Source organism: Ursus maritimus, unplaced genomic scaffold (assembly GCF_017311325.1).
Source record: "Ursus maritimus isolate PB19 unplaced genomic scaffold, ASM1731132v1 scaffold_23, whole genome shotgun sequence".
In the NCBI taxonomy this organism is placed as follows: domain Eukaryota; kingdom Metazoa; phylum Chordata; class Mammalia; order Carnivora; family Ursidae; genus Ursus; species Ursus maritimus.
In genome coordinates, this window is record NW_024424786.1 from 20709202 (window position 1) to 20726094 (window position 16893).

Genomic DNA, 16893 nt, shown 5'->3' on the forward strand with positions numbered 1-16893 from the left:
CCCGGGAGGGTCTTGATGACTGGGCGATCAGGCTGTGCTGCGGGCAGCCCGTGACAAGGCCGGGAAGATGGCGGCCTCCTGGAGGGTTGGTTGTGACCCTCGGGTGCTGCGCTATCTCTTGGGCTTCGGCGGGTGCCGAAGACTGGGGCTGGTGAAGGGCGCTTCCGGATGGTCTGTCGGCCGCGGAGCTAGTTGGAGATGGCTTCACAGCACGCAGCGGCTGCGGGGTGAGTGCTCGGGGTCGCCTAGCTTCTCTATGTAGCTGAGTAATGGGCCTGGGTCAGGGGCTTTTTGATTCAGGGCCCATCTGGGTGCGGAGGCGCCCGGGGCTCCCTGTTCCTGAGGCCCGTTTTTGGGGAGGGGTCCTCTGACTTGGCCTAGTGCCTAACGCGAAGGGTTTTCTTGGGAGCTGGGAGAACTTGACTCCGTTCCTGGGCCCCTGGTTATTATGGCTTCTCTGTGACCTTGTGTCGGAATTTGGGTTATTTGTGACAGGTCCTAAACGCTTTTCCTTTAGGCCATTTCCCTGTCACATCTCAGGTCCCGCTAGAGCTGTCAAGCTGCCCAAGGTTGCTGAAATTCAAAAGCCACTGGTAGCAGTTCTTATGCATTCTCTGGGCGTCTTTACGGGGAGATCTTTTCTTCCAGGCCTCTCGGGTTGCCCCGCGCGACGACTCTCAAAAGACTTGATTTGTAAATGCCTATGGCATCACAAACATAGGTCCAGAAGGATATTTTAACAAAATATGTGCTTAAAAAAGTGGCGATTTAGGAGGGGAATCATACCAAGAAGTTATTATAGGTAATTGGCATTAAGTAATGACATTAACACTGTTAACACAATTCTTTTAGTATTTAACAGGATGCAATATATATAGTATGCCGGGCATTAGTTTTCTTTACATGAGGGTGGGGGGATAAGGCTAACACTTTGTGTATGTGATATATTACCTGCCAATCATTCTGGCACTCCACAATATGAATTTTAATATAAAAAATTAGGTGAAGTGGGTATTGTTGAAATATTCTGAGCTACATGAGGCTCAGAAAAAAAAGTTACAGAGAATCACACGGTAAGATGAGTGCACTGAGATTTTAAGATTTGGTAACGAGAACAATTTATTTCAGTTTCTTCAGCTTAATATTTCATAAAATACCTTTTGGAGCAGTAGTTCTTTAACTGTGTATAGAATTCCTTGTTTCCCTTTTCCCATTTTGTTAGATATTGAACTTTCCTGTAGCTCCCAGATACTCCCATGTGGGGTGGAGCTCAGCCATCTTCATTTTACAAACAACCTTTGGTGAGTTTTGATGTTTTGTGTTGGTGTTTGATGGGCTTCACTACCTTAGAAAATCATGAACCAGTAAAAGCTCAGTGTTTTGCCATGGTGAATGCACATGGCAGTCCTCAAACTATTTCTTTTACAAAGCATGAATTACATGGGGTTGGCTCATTTTTCACTGAGCTTGGTAGAGACTGTAGTTTCATAAAACGAAGCAACTATTTGGTAATCGGTAGACTGTATGAACTAAGTACACTTACTGAATAATTTCCACATTTATACATCCATCCAGGATCTTAAAATCTGTCCATGGAAATCACCCTCGGAATTCTGGTTTCCTTAAATGGTGTTTGTTGACAGTATTTTTATGAGTAATGACCTATGCCCCATGCTTAGCACCGTCTATGCATTAGGAAGTGGACCCTCATCAGCCATCACACCCCATCTGCCAGCATCATGATCTTGCCCTTCCCAGCCTCCAGGACTGTGAGAAATAAAGGTTACTTATAGGCCACCAGTCCCAGGTATTTTGTTACAGCAGTCTTAAGGGACTAAGACACTGGGCAGTGGACTCAGAGGGCTCAGAGGACATGATCAAAAGAAAGGCATACAATTGAACAAAATTTGGTCTCTTCCAGCAAGAAAAAAGTTGGGGGAGTGGGTTTGAGTATAACAAGTAGCACTGATCGCTTACTGTGTACCGTACACCCTTCTCAGCACCTTACATGACTTAACTCATTTGGTCCTCACAGCACCTAATGCTGTGCTCTGGGGATAGAACAATTCTAGCCCAGCTCTCTCTCACACCAAAGCCTATTTCCTTAACCACAGTCAACCTCAGTGTCTGTGGTGGTTTGGCCTTAGCCATCAGCAGAACAGTGCCAGCGCGCTGAAGCTTTGTTCACCATGTGTATATACTGTGTGAACATCTCTGTTTTTTTTTTTTTATTGCAGTGAGACATTTTTTAGTAATAGCTACATTGTGAAATAGTATTTCAGCAATAGTCCTGATAATCATAACAGTTACAATTCTAGACTGTGTATAAAGGGTAGCCGGACCATTTAAGAGAGTTAAAGTGTAACCATTTAATAGAGAGTGTGTATGTTAATGTCCTCCCATCTGTAAGTTTCTAATTGATAATTGATATACAGTTGACAACATGGGGATTAGAGGTGTTGACCCCCCCACGCTATTGAAAATCCACGTATAATTTTTGACTGCCCCAGAACTTAAGTCTGAATAGCCCACTGTTGACCAGAAGCCTTACTGATAACATAGTCAACGAACACATATTTCGTGTGTTATATGGATCATATACCATATTCTTATATACTTAACTTTTTCTTAAATGTTTTGGTATTTCTAGGCTACATGGTTTATCTGTGAGTTTTTTCAAATTGTTGCAAATCTCCCCAAAATTTCCCAGTACATTTAGTTTTTAAAAACCTGCATATAAATGGGCCTGCAGGGTTCAAACTCATGTTCGAGGGTCACCTGTACTCTTTTGTCTTGAGCTTGAGCTTTGTGTTGGGGAACAGCAAGCTTCATTGTCTTGAGCTTCATTTCGTTTGCCTCTTAGAGCAAAATGTGTAAATCCCCAAACATGCACGTGTCCATTTTTTTGTTGGACTCTTGAGTGGTGATTTCTTTTTGTCCTGTTCCAAGATTGCAAAATAAATGGATACAGGTAGAATTTTAATTTTATAATTTAGTAGTGGGAAGGCCAGTATTGCAGGCTGAAACTCTCGTGTAGTGTTTGGTTTCTCCCACTCAGAGGAAGTACTTCTGCAGCCATAGACTACCTACGGGTCTGGCCAGCTTCCTTACAGATGCACCATTGGATACTATGTGTATGAAAGAATCAGCAAATTCCTTAAACAAAATGGAGAGAATGGTGATTTTATTTTGTTTTGTTTTATTGTATTGTATTTTATTTTATTTTTGTACTTGGTAGGCAGTACATTACCTGTAGCTAGTGATCTACTCGATACTTTGCTGCAGTCAAGGGCTTTCTTACTTGAAAAGTTTTAGCGGAGAATTAAGTTGGCTTATATATAATTCAGGAGAGCTTCCTTGGGAATCTACTAGTGCTGGTTTTTAGAGGGGCACAGATCTATTTGAAAACTGATAAAAGCTCTACCACTTTTTGAGAAAACTGTATGCATGCAAAATATTCTATGTGATTCCAGGAAACTCGTGCATCTCCATGTAGGTTATCTATAAACACTGCCTAGTCTCCAGCCTATTTCCATAAACATTTCTGTCATTTCCTGTAGAAAATAGTGCTACTTTGCAAGGATATTTACCATATCTGAGAACAAGAAACGTATTTTTTTTTATAGGGGTTCCCATTATAAACAAATGGCTAGAGAAATACATTTATATAAAACCGGTAATTTGGAAATGTTGATTCATGCTATTTCTTCAAATGGAGTGACCTTCCCTGTGGTTTGAAATTTTTCTCATTACTTAAGTACTACCCTCCTAAATCTTTCTGTAGGATCCTGGCAGGGAATAGATGGCAGTCTAAAAATGGGTAATTTGAGGAGCGTTTACTAAGTGACTAATTTCTGTGAATTTGGGTGTGGAGATGGTACTGTACTAAGGGGCTATGTAGAGCAGATGCTGTCCCCACTCCTTGTGAAGAGGCAGGGGAAGGGAGCAGTTGCCAGAGCTAGAAAGGACCGAGCCTGAGGGGAGGACCAGTGGTGGAGGTGTGTCCTTCAGTTAAAGGATCCAACCAGCCCAGGTGTCCCCACAGGGAGGGAGCTGGGGAAATAAATACCCTGACCTTGCTCTCCTTTCTCCCTTCATCTCCTGCTTAATGCTGCCCATTGGCTGAACCCAGGCAGAAGCGTGAGCTCAAGGAAGCCTGTTGTTGAAGCACGTGCAGTGGTATGGGGAAAGCTGAGGAGTAGCTCTAGAAGGGCAAATGGGGGATCTCTCCCCTACCCTCCTGACTCACACCTGTCAGTCCTTAGACTTTATACTTCCGTTGAGCACTGAAACAACCAGGTACTGTATTGTTTATAAATATGGTGGTTCTCATGCTAAGAGGGGGGGAAAGGAGCAAGTATAATATATATAAAATATTTTATACTTGGAAGAAGCAAGTGTAGTTTCCCTGGATTGTGGCCTGAGGGCTGGGCACAAGGGTAAGCACAGGATCTATATAACTGACCTGTTGTTTAATGGAATTTTTCTGTAGGCATTTGAACAGCTGAATAGAAATCGAGTCTATAGAGTTTATAAGGCTCTTTGGGCACTTTTTTATAGGAAGAAAGATTTTCTTTTTGGAGCTGCAGCATCTGATTTTGATTTTTGTTATTTCAGTTGTACTCATGGGTAGAGTCATCCCTGACTCCTGACTTTCATATGGCTTATTCAGTCTATTGGAAATTCCTGTTGGCTCTAGCTTTTAAATGTAATCTGACCACTCCTCACCAGTTAGCCTGGTCCGGGCTACCACTACCTCTACTCTAGATTATTGCAGGAGTGTCCCGGGACATATCCCTACCATCACCCTTGGCCCAGTACAGTCTGTTCCCCATGCAGCTTTGAGTGTTGCTTCTTTTCTTTTCTTCCTTTTTTTTTTTTTTCTTTAAGAGATTTTATTTATTTATTTGACAGAGAGAGAGAGAATAAGCAGGGGGAGCTGCAGAGAGTGTGGGAGAAGCAGGCTTCCCACTGAGCAGGGAGCCCAATGTGGGACTCGATCCCGGGACCCCAGGATCATGATCTGAGCTGAAGGCATATGCTTAACCGACTGAGCCACCCAGCACCCCCCCTTTTTTAAAGTAGGCTTCACACTGGACCAACTTATGACCCTGAGTTCAAAACCTGAGCTGAGATCAAGAGTTGGATGCTTAACCGACCGAGCCACCCAGGCGCCCCCAGATTGCTTCTTTTAAATTATAAATCAGATCATGTCAGTTCTCTGCTGAAAATCTCCAAGACTTCTCATTAAACTCAGAATGAGATCTGAAGTCCTGACTGTGGTGTACAAGGCCCCATGTTCCAGAAGTGCCTCTCATTTCTCTCTACCACTGGTAGAATGAAGGCCAAACATTTGGAAGATCTAATGGAAGATCCTAGGTGCCTTTTCAGTCTCTCATGTCAAATGGTCTATGTGGATAAAGGAGAATAGGTAACAAATTCATGGATAGCTTCATCTTGTACTTAAAATCCTATTATTTTAATTTTTCTGCAAAGTTTATAGTTGTGACCATCTCAAAGCATGTGCAGTTTTATTTTTTTCTGTAAATTATAGGTTTGTGAACATAAGCCATTTATGTGGAACTGCACACAAGTTCAGTTTTTAACTGTGGTTATTTCTCTTGCTCAAAATTTTTTTCATGGTTTTCCATTGCTGTTTAAATAACATCAAACCCATTAATGAGGTATTAAACTTAAGTTATGATAGTACTATAAGGTACTATAGAGTACTATAATGTAATAGTCCCAACATACTTTTTTAATTTACATGCTCACTTTTTATTTTCGTTATATTCTACACACCAGCCAAACTAAGCTGCAATTCCCACCTCCTTCTTTGCAAATGATGTTCCCCTCATCTGAAATACCTGCTTATTCCCTCACCTTGTTTTCTTGCCTAGCACACTGTGTGTGGTAAATACACATAAAATGCACCATTTTAATTACTGTTATGCATTCAGTTCCATGGTAGTGAGTAACATCTGCATTGTTGTGCAGCCATCACCACCATCTATCTCTAGAGCTTTTTCATCATCCCAAACTGAAACCCTGTGTCCCTTAATGCATCTCCTTTCCCCTGTCTTCCTAGCCCCAGGTGACCACCATTCTACTTTCTGTCCCTGTGAATTTGCCTCCTCTGAGTACCTCCCAAGGGCGGAGCCCAACCGCATTGGTCTTTCTGTGTTTAGCTTATTTCACTTAGCATAATGGCTCGGGTTTCATCTGTTTTGTTGCAGTTATTTGAATTTCCTTCCTTTTTAAGGGTGAATCATGTTTCATCGTATGTCTCTACCGCATTTTGTTTATCCATTCATCTCTTGTTGGACACTGGGGTTGCTTCTGCCTGTTGGCTGTGGCGAATAATGCTACTGTGAACATGGGTGTACAGATACCTGTTCAAGCTCCCGCTGTCAGTTCTTTTGGGTGTATACCCAGACATAGGAGGCCTGGATAAAATGGTAATAGTGTGTTTAATTTTGGGGGGAATTATATTGTTTTCCATAGCAGCCACTCCATTTTACTTTCCCACCAACAACAAGCAAGGATTCCAATTTCTCCACATCTTGCCAACACTTGTTTTCTGGGTTTTTGATAATAGCCATTCTAATGCGTACGAAGTGAAGTGGTACTAGCACAATTTTTTCCCCCTTTCTTGATCAGCTAGAATCTCAGCTCTCATTGCCCCGCAGTGTTCTTATGGCATTTTTATCTACTGCTCTCTAGTACATGTGTGTGTGTATATTTATATTTATATTTATATTTATATTTATATTTATATTTATATATCTCTTGACTGCCCATTTAAACCATAATCCTTTTGAGGTCAAGATTTTGGTCTTGTGTTGGTCTAGGGCTAGGATAACAAGAGCTCAGGAGGCATTTACTAAGGGCCTCATTGGCTTGTTAGCTGTGGTAGAGAATGTTATGACAGCACCACTGAAGATAAAATATTTGCTGATGATTTTAATGAGAATTTGGTTTTCAAATGTGCACTATGGTTAAAATAGAGGTCAAGAGTTAGTGTACATAGCTGTGAGAACAAGGCCGGATTAGGTAAAGGAGACAGTAGAAATGAAACCTTCATCTTGAGAATGGGGATGTGAAAGGAACTGTGTGATTCCATCTTCCATTTCTCGAGGCAGGAGTTGTAAAGCACGATACTGGGATACATCTAGCCATCTCTGGATGTCTGCAGATCCACCCTCTTAACTGATTCCATACCTCCTATCAGTAATAAATAGCTAATGCTTTTGAGACTGACTGACTTTTTGCCAGGCCCCACTGTAAAGACTTTGCATGTGTTAACCTTCTTTAATCCTTATAAACTCTCTATTTTACGGAAGAGGCAACTGAGGCACGGAATGATTGAGTGACTTGTAAGTGGTGGATCTTTGTAAGTGGTGGATAATTGGAACCTAGGCAGTTTGGTTCCAGTGCCTGTTCACTGAATCACCAGGGTATGCTGCTGCTTGTTAAGATTTTTTATAAAATTAACTAACCATTTTATTGAGTAATAAAATACTTAACACAGGAATACATGCAGATAGTTTAAATAGGCAAATAGTACTAAAAGGCGTATAACAATACAGTGGGTCTATCTCTACTTCCCCAGTCTTCTTTCTTACAAGCAACAAATTTTGTCTCTTAGTTTTGTTCCAGCATTTGCTCATCTCCCTATTTCTGTGCTACATATTAGCTGTGGATGAGTGCTGGACGTGCCATGCCCTGGGTTCTCCCTCTCTTGTTGCCCAGCGTAGTTATTTTGTTGTTCTTGGTTAAATCCATATTAGTATTTACACTCCACAAACATCATACACAACTCGGCATTGTCATATATTGTCCCAAATTGATTGTTACCACTCTTACTTTTTTGCTTTTCCTGACATTGTTGCCTTTTAAATGTTTTCTCTAGTTTCCTCTGTAACTATTGCTGATTCATCCCACACCATCTAATAACTTCTCATCACAACTTTCTGTACTGTCAGTCACATCAGATCATTTCTCAATTTATTTTTTGCAGTTTCTGCATACCTCCAGATGTGTAAGTTGAACCTCCATTCTAAAGGTTTAGAGAACCTCCATCGTAAAGGTCTTTTACCTTCTCCAGAGAAACAATCTCCAGTGTCCCAGTCTTCTGTTGAATGAGGGTGGGTTGTTACCCAATACTGGACTGCAGGAGGGGATCCACGTATCTGACTGCATCTCAGCTAGCATTCACCCAAACGCCCACCCCCATTCCCCATTTCCAGAGATCCTCAGGACTGCCAGTTCCTGGGCCTTTGGGGAATTCTGTTGTATGACCAGGTGATTATCCTGGCTTTCCCCGCTGCTGGCTTAGGATTCAGCTTTCTAGAATCTCTTCAGTCAATTATTACTCATCTATTTACTGCTTACTTTTCTACTACCAAATTTGTGTGCTATTATTCCTTCCTCTCTCCCTGTCCTTGTGGGTTTGTGTCTAAAAATAACAAAAACAAAACTACCCTTTTTTTAAAAAATATTTTTATTTTTTAAATTTTTTTTTAAAGATTTTATTTATTTGACAGAGAGAGAGACAGCCAGCGAGAGAGGGAACACAAGCAGGGGGAGTGGGAGAGGAAGAAGCAGGCTCCCAGCGGAGAAGCCTGATGTGGGGCTCGGTCCCGGAACACCTGGATCACGCCCTGAGCCGAAGGCAGACGCTTAAGGACTGAGCCACCCAGGCGCCCCTTTTTTCTTTTTTTTACTTCTTGTTAGATAAGTTTGGGGCAGGGAGTAAAATTGGATAAACTTACTGGAGAAAACCACTAAAATGCGGATTATAAGAAACAAAAGAAATAAAAGGCTCTTACATGAGATCACCAGCCAGAGAACCCCTTCTGCCGTTTTGGAGTATATCCTTTCCTTCTGTGTGGCGTACAAGCTAAGCAGGTAGGAAATGGATGATGCCATATATGGTGTTTGTGGGCCGTCTTTAACCGTGGCAAGACCTGTAAATGCTCTTTTTACAAACCATGGTGCATGCATTTTCTGTTGCCCTCTGACATTTTCAGTTTATTCTTACACTGGTAGTACGCCAAAATCACTGCTTGAATAAAGAAGATAACAAGCACTCAATTTTAAAAAAATTTGCTGTGGCCGCTTGTATTCAAAGTTAAGTGTTAGTATTATTTTGTGCCCTCGTGTTGATTTTTAAATTACCTGAACTTCATTGTGCTTTGTTTCATCCAGCCTGCAGATGGCAGAATTGTTTTATTTTTAACAGATGTTTTAAAGGTTAATTATATTTAATGAGTTCTTGCATTGGAAAGAGAGGTGATTAAATGAGCACCATCTCTCCCTACTTAGAGAAGAAGCAAATTAATGTGAAGAACAGGGAGGCACACAAAGAAAGTATTGGATAATTTACTTCTTCACTTAGTCTACATGATTTTTTGTATATGGATAATAGCCCTATAAATGGACTAGAGCCTGGTGCTCAAGTGGTATCGTATATAGACTGCAGAATTTCCTTAATTTCTTTGTCACAGTAATGGAACTTAGATCTGCTTCGTATTCACCACTAAGCAATTTGTTCTGCTTTTATATTTTAAGAGTTTGCTTATATTGTTGTTTTTAATCTGGAGATCTTTTAGGATTGATGTATAAAACATCAATTTAAAGGTTTGATATTGATTTTACTGAAGTTTGAGTGTTTTGTTCTTAGGATAAAAGAAGTTCTTTAGGGAATGAGAAGAAGAATTAGATTAGTATACCATATTTGAAGTTGAAAACAGAATTATTCTTAGAAGAGCAGATTTGAAGAAATGTAGGAATTGCTTAGAGAAACTTTTAAAATTCAGTGATTGGTAGATTGCTTAAGCAGCAATACACTAAGCAAAAAAATTGAATTTATTGTGTCTCTCTGTTGAAGAAAAAAGATTAGGACAGTCAGTTGTAGTAATTTTGGGGACTCTACTTTTAAAAATCATTGTTTTAAATATAAACTGGAAATGTACGTTGCTGTAGTCATCTTAAAATTTTTATATATGTTTTTAACTACAGAAGAACAGAAGGACTTTATAAACCATTAGGTATTATTTGTTAGTTAGCTAGGAAGGAATAAAAAGCTAACACTAAAATCACTACCAGAGACTTAAACGCTAACTAAAATTTGGGTGTATTTTTGAGTATTAATTGAAATAACTGGTATGACCCGTGGAGAATAAAACACATTTCCTTTATTCTTATTCATAGTTGTGCCCAGTTATTAGTAGGAAATATAATTGGTGCTCATTTCAAGGCCTCCTCAACTTGACGGGAGGAAAGTAGTAGGACGTACTGCTTACTGGAGTGGAAAGGGAAGCTATATTTAATTTCTGTAATGAAATTTAAAATATTAGGAATAGGCCAAAATTCCAAGAAGTCTAGAAAAAAAATCCATACGCCTGAATAGAATTGACAACAGTCATAAAGGGCAGATATTAATAATGTGCAGCCTGTCATTCAAAGCTGATATGATTGCATACTTAACTTTCCCACTGGAAAAATACATTTGGAAAAGATATATATAATGTTCCAGTCAAAAGAGAATATACTAGAATGAAATATGTACCATTTTTAGTAAATTAATGTTTATGTTTTGAAGTGATTTTCTGGCATGGGAATCCAAGGGTAGATTGGCTAGATTAATCAGAAAATACACTGCACAGTTTACTTTCTTTAGTAAGCTAGTGTAATCCATCAAGAGATAGTACCAAATAAGAGAGATGTCCAAAATGTCTTTCTTTGGTTTTGTCACCTTCATTTCAGAGTACGGATAGTGATCTATTACAGAATTTTTATATTTTATTGTCATTATTTAGAGAAACAATTTCAATTCATCCTTGAAGGGTGGCTGTATGAGGAATGATTATGTTCTTTTTATTCTTAAAATATGAAAATTTTTGAGTTCTTGATGCGGTCATTTGGAAAATAATACTTAATAAATACAAAAGTTTCATAATATAGTCCTTAATGTCAGGAATAATGGAAATGCAAAGGTCTCATAGGTGAGAGATTATAATAAGAGATAGAATCATAAAATAAATATGAATTGTATCTTGGCAACTGGAACCAATGTATAAAAATACTGAAGCGAGGTTTTGTTTTGGAAGACTTGATTTAGTGTCTGTCATAAATTAGAATCTGGACATAGAATTATTGAAGTCCATTTATTTTGTTGCTTTGAAGTGGAACTCCATTTGATATAAATTTCATATGTATGTGATTATGAAATATTCTATCTCATACCAGCCTTGAACTTTTTGAGGGAAGCAATATATTGGGCCTTTTTTTGAAACTGTGTTTTTCAAGAAGAGGCTGACCTCTTATCATGGTGCTATTAGAAGGTAAATTTTTTATTTGTATTTTTTTTAAACCCCATTTGTCAGTATGAGCTTTAAAAAATTAAGTGCGTAGGCTTGAACTCACAAAACATTTTGAAGGCAAATGTTTTTATTTGTTTTCTACATTAAGCCATGAGAAAATGAAAGAGGCACATGCAATGTAATGTAGGGGATAAGAAAGCTTATTTTATTGTTTCTAAATGGGGTCAGTTTATCAGGCTTTGAGCACTTTTAATGAATTCTCGGAATTAAGTATAGGCTTGTTACAGTTCAGATTTGGAGATGCATCACTAATGTTAAGTTTGCCTGTGTGTGTTGTGTTTTCCCTAAATGCACAACCTGAATTCTAGTTCCCTTAAGAATCTTGTACTCTGGTGTTCTATAGATGGCACTGCACTGAGGGCATGCGTAGTAGTTTGCATTCTTTTCTCCCCATTCAGTATCTTAATGTGCCTGTTTTAGTCCATGGGGACTTATTTTACTAAAGAAAAAAATGCGAAGATATTTTTAAGCCGTATTACGGTCATGGTTTGAATTTCAACTAGACGTAGCTGGGAAATTAAATGAAACTGTGAGGTGAAAGTTTTCGAGAGACATAATGCACAGGATTTGATGGCCCATGTTTGCTAGTCTCTCCTACGATAACTGTGTTTTAACAATAAATCAGATTTTAATAATAAATACATGGCTTGTTAATAATACATTAATTATTAATAAATAATAAAGAAGGATTTATCAGGAATTAGGAAAGTCATTGTGGATGTGCTTAATGATCACCCTGCTTTCTTCTACATTATTGTTAGTAGTAAAAGTGGTTTCTTTCTTTTTTTTTTTTTTTGTAAGATTTTATTTATTCACTTGACAGAGAGAGACAGCCAGTGAGAGAGGGAACACAAACAGGGGAGTGGGAGAGGAAGAAGCAGGCTCCCAGCCGAGCAGGGAGCCCTGCGGGGCTTGATCCCAGGACTCTGGGATCACACCCTGAGCCAAAGGCAGACACTTATTGGGAAATTTTACTGAAGATACGTTCACATGGGTTTGAGAATTCTGCTTTGCCGTGTTTCGAATTTCTGGGTGGGTAGGCTCTGAATAACCAGTGTTAAATTGATGATCTGTATTTATAAGGATCATCAATTAATGATGAGAAGTATCTGTGCAGTGTAGTAGAGTATAACCTTGCGAGATAGGCAGGAGGAATCCAAATCCCTTAATCAGTGGCTTGTAGTTGTCTCATTGATGAAATGGGTGTGTTGACTTAAGAGTTTGGTTTGGGCTCTACCACTGTTGGGGTATTAGGAATGAAAATTCGACTTTTCTGTCCTTCTTAGAGTTTGGTACCCATAGAGAGGCAAAGAAAGTCAGATGGAGATCACAGTTTCAATGTGGTCGCTTTGTTGGATTAGAGGATGTGACTTAGGTCTGTGGCCTTCTACCGTTTGGCTTCCCACTCTAACCCCATATTTAGACTTTGGGCTTTTGTTTGAGGAGAGTTCATGTATATAAAGCAAACACACATACCTGAATTGCTTCCTCACACACAGTGGGCCCTGATGGCAGGAACAGAGGTAGGCCTGCTAGCTGCCTTTGAAAGGCAGGTCCACTTAGGCCTTGCACATGGAACAGCTGAGAGGAAAATGCAAGTTCCCTAAGGCAGGCGGTACTTTCCTTTTTTTTTTCTTTTTTTCCTTTTTTAAGAGTTTATTTATTTACTTGAGAGAGAGAGAGAGAGCAAGCTAGAAAGAGAGAGAGAGAGAGGGCCATGCTCATGCCCAAATCTGGGGTGGGGGGCAGCAGCAGAGGGAGAAGCAGACTCCCCACTGAGCAGGAATTCCCAGGACTCAGGGATCAAGATCTGAGCTGAAGGCAGAGACTTAACTGACTGGGCCACCCAGGTGCCCCGAGGCTGGCAATTCTTAAGAGAAAATGAGGAAGAGGCTGAGGCAGGTCTGTGTGCTTGGTGGAGAGAGGACAGAAGCTTCTCTCCAAATGCTTCGGAGATAGCACTCCTTTACCATGAAGCTGTAGGAACTCTCTGCTTGAAGTCACAGTAAATTAGTTCTGTTTCCCAAAGGAAATACTTAACCTCCTTTAACATTAGTGTTCAGTTCCCTTGCTTTTAACCCTAAATGTCAGTGGAAATGTCATGTGCACTTCCACATTTGAAATATATTAGATGTGCTTTATAGTGTTTTGCTTTTTTTGGGTCAGAGAGTTGAATAATCTGAGGAGAGAATAGGTTCTGTGGAAGGTTTCAGGGAATGTCATTTCTTGCTACGGCTACTGCTAGGAGCTGGTATATGCTATTAACTGCTTTATTAGTATAAACTGTATATGAATTTAATGTACCAGCTGTGTGCTCTTTGAATGAGTGTGGTCCTGGACACGGGATGATTATTGGGCAAGCACATTATAGAGAGTATGTCCTTTTTTGATATCCAAGGAGAAGGTAGCAGCGTTTCACTGAGGGGTCACGCTGGTTTGAGTCTACCTTTTTGGATTCCTAATTGAAATGTTGTATGGAACACAATCTGAGATTAATTTAACCATGCAGGTTCGCTTGCCTTGTCCTCTTTGACAAGGCAGATCTTCTCCTTTCATACTTAGCAGCAAGAACCTTTGATTCTTAAATAGTGTAATAGTAGAGGAAAATAAAAAATACAATCAATTTCTTAAAGTCTAATTTTGATTACTTTGTTGTAGGTTATCAGAACCCTAGTTTTTTTTTTTTTTTTTTCCTTATTTGTCTTTTCCTTTGGTCATTTTACTTGTAAATATTTTTTTGCTGTAACAGACGTGAAGAAGGAGGGGAAACATAAATCAACTTTTTTTTTTTTTTTAATCTTGTAAGCATCTGGATTGAAAATACACGTGACTGGGGAGCTATGAAAAAGGAAAGTATTCCAAAAAGAGTTTAATTTTTTTTAAAAAATGAGAATTTTACGTTTCCATACTATTTACTGGACCCTTAGTTTGACCACTTGAGAGTCTTTTAGATTTTGGAATATTTTCTTTCTCAAACTGAATTTGATTTTAATGTGTTTGGGCTTCTTATTGATGCATCATGAGGTGCATTGTTTTTTTGTGGCTAATCTTTCCTTTTTTCATTTTCAGCTGATCCCATTAAGATACTGATGCCATCGCTGTCTCCTACAATGGAAGAAGGAAACATTGTGAAATGGCTGAAAAAGGAAGGTGAGCGAGTACACTATTAATGCCTTGCGTTAGTTCATCGTTTTGGGTTCTTTTCCAATCAGCTGTATTACACAACACATAAAATAAATCACATCCTCCGCTAGTTAATCTAAGTTTGTTTAAATAAACTTTTCCCATGGTAATGTGTAATGTAGCAAAGGTTTTCTGGGTTCAGCCTGTATCTTTTCACGAGCAGAGAAATATATTTTGAGACTCAAAATATTTTGAGACGTTTTTCTCTTAGTTTTACTTTTTATACTTAGCTTTTAGTGTCTACATCATAAATTTGTTGATCCCCGTAAGTTAATTTGGTTTTATGATGATGCTGTCTGTGTATGTGTGTGTGTGTTTCCTGAAGCTGAGCAAGTCGATTTTAAATTTCATTGGCAAGAACAAATAAGTAAGAATAATAGAGAAAACTCTCCAAGGAAGAGCAGTAGAGAAGGATTCTAGTCCTACTAGATAGTGAAATGTATTATTATGCCTCCATCATACAGAGGAACGAAGGAACAATTAATGTGAAGGGATCTGGAGAAGGAGACTTTATATTTCTGGTGGCTGCTCTCTTTTCCTCCCCCCCACCCCGGGTCATTGCCACGTGTGGCAATAGAGTAACATTTCCCCATGCTTTACTCATTCTGCAACATGTTAAACCTTTGTGGAGGAAAGAGGATGAATCTCCAGTCCCTATTAGAAATTGCTAGACAAGATACACAGAGAAATGGACCCGATGAATTTCCCGTAGCCATATTTATGCTTCAGCTTGAAAAATGGTGAACCAAGTGTTAAAAACAGAAAGAAGGGAGCTTATGGATGACATGGCTTGGGATGCCATATCTAATACCAGAGACGAGCCCTGGCAAGGACATGTGTGTGACTCAGCGGACACAGATATCATCCAGGCACATGCTGGTATTGAGTGGTCCAGTCTAGTGCTTGTAAAATAACATTGAGACAGTTTCGACAGTGGGCAAGAATTCAGTCTGACAGTTACACTGGGATTCCAGAAGATAGAGCCATTCATGGTATCACTTTTTTTTTTTTTTTAAAGATTTTATTTATTTATTTGACAGAGAGACAGCCAGCGAGAGAGGGAACACAAGCAGGGGGAGTGGGAGAGGAAGAAGCAGGCTTCCAGCAGAGCAGGGAACCCGATGTGGGGCTCAATCCCAGGACCCTGGGGTCATGCCCTGGGCCAAAGGCAGACGCTTAACGACTGAGCCACCCAGGTGCCCCATGGTAACACTTTTGCCAGTGATGACAAATACGGGAATTGGGAAGAACGCTGCAAGTATTGACTTCTGAACCTTAGCCAAATGAGCTTGAGAGTTTAGGAGAATGCCTCATTTCTTTGAGGGGGACTGGGGTGCTAGGAAGGCAACAAGGAAGATTACAAAATGGACCTCACAGCAGGAACTTGGAACTATGGGTTAGACCAATATGGAGGTTAGGAGGTGTGGTACAGTGAGGCTATCCAGATAACCGTGACTGGGTCTTGCTGTGCTAGATACCGTGTCTGATTGGAAGCATTACTTAATCCTGTTCGTCAGTGGGGAATGTGTCTTGATATGTCTCCTTTACCTTTTATGACTAGCATAGTAATTGGAACACACCCGGCAGCACAGTAAGTGGCTGATCAGTAAATATATTGGCAGGGGAAGAGGAAGCCAAAAGCAGGAAATATGACAAGGATAAGAGAGCTTTGCAGATGAGGTACTATTTGACCTGGTTCTTGTGGAATACGTGGGTTTTGTTTAAAAAAGAAAAACAGCAAAAAAACCGTGAAAGGACATCCTGGGTAATGTACACAATTTGGCAAAATCTTTGAAGTGAGGTGTCATGACATGTATTTTGGCAATAGTAGGTAGGTAGGCTGCATTAAGGGCATAGTGTGTGTGAGGTCAGATGGGTTATGGGAAGGATCTTGAATACCAGTCGTCAGTTTGTCAGTCTGTAAGGTCTTTATCCTAAAACCTAGCCACAACTCATGGTTATTATATAGGAAGTGGTTTCTGTGTGCTTTCTCGAGCCTCGTTAGTGGCATTACACCCTAACGGCACTCTGGCATCAAGAGCAAACTATAAGTCATTGAAGTAGCTCCCTTTGCCAGCTCACATTTGAAGTCAACCCTGAGGACTTTTGGTCAGTATGACCATCTAAACAATGGGGTAAGGCTTCTGCTCACTACTGGATAGAAAATTATAAAGCAAATTTTTAAATGGTAAGTAGTACTTAAATACAAGAAAGGGGAATCATCAAATGCTAGCAGCATCCACAGCGGTGAGTGGGAGTTGGAGCCATGTGCCCCACAAGGTCTGAGCCGGAAGAAGAATAAATGAGATTGGGAACAGGTGTT

General features: G+C 39.8%; 1 protein-coding gene across 1 annotated transcript in view; it reads left to right on the plus strand.

Moving 5' to 3' along the window:
- Window positions 1–23: 23 nt before the first annotated feature.
- Window positions 24–16893, plus strand: part of PDHX (pyruvate dehydrogenase complex component X) — a 62347-nt gene continuing 45477 nt past the window's right edge. Inside the window, exons 1-2 of the mRNA XM_008686816.2 lie at window positions 24–227; window positions 14457–14537. Of these exons, the coding sequence (XP_008685038.1) occupies window positions 68–227; window positions 14457–14537 (241 nt within the window). The 5' untranslated portion in view covers window positions 24–67. The remainder of the gene's footprint in view (window positions 228–14456; window positions 14538–16893) is intronic.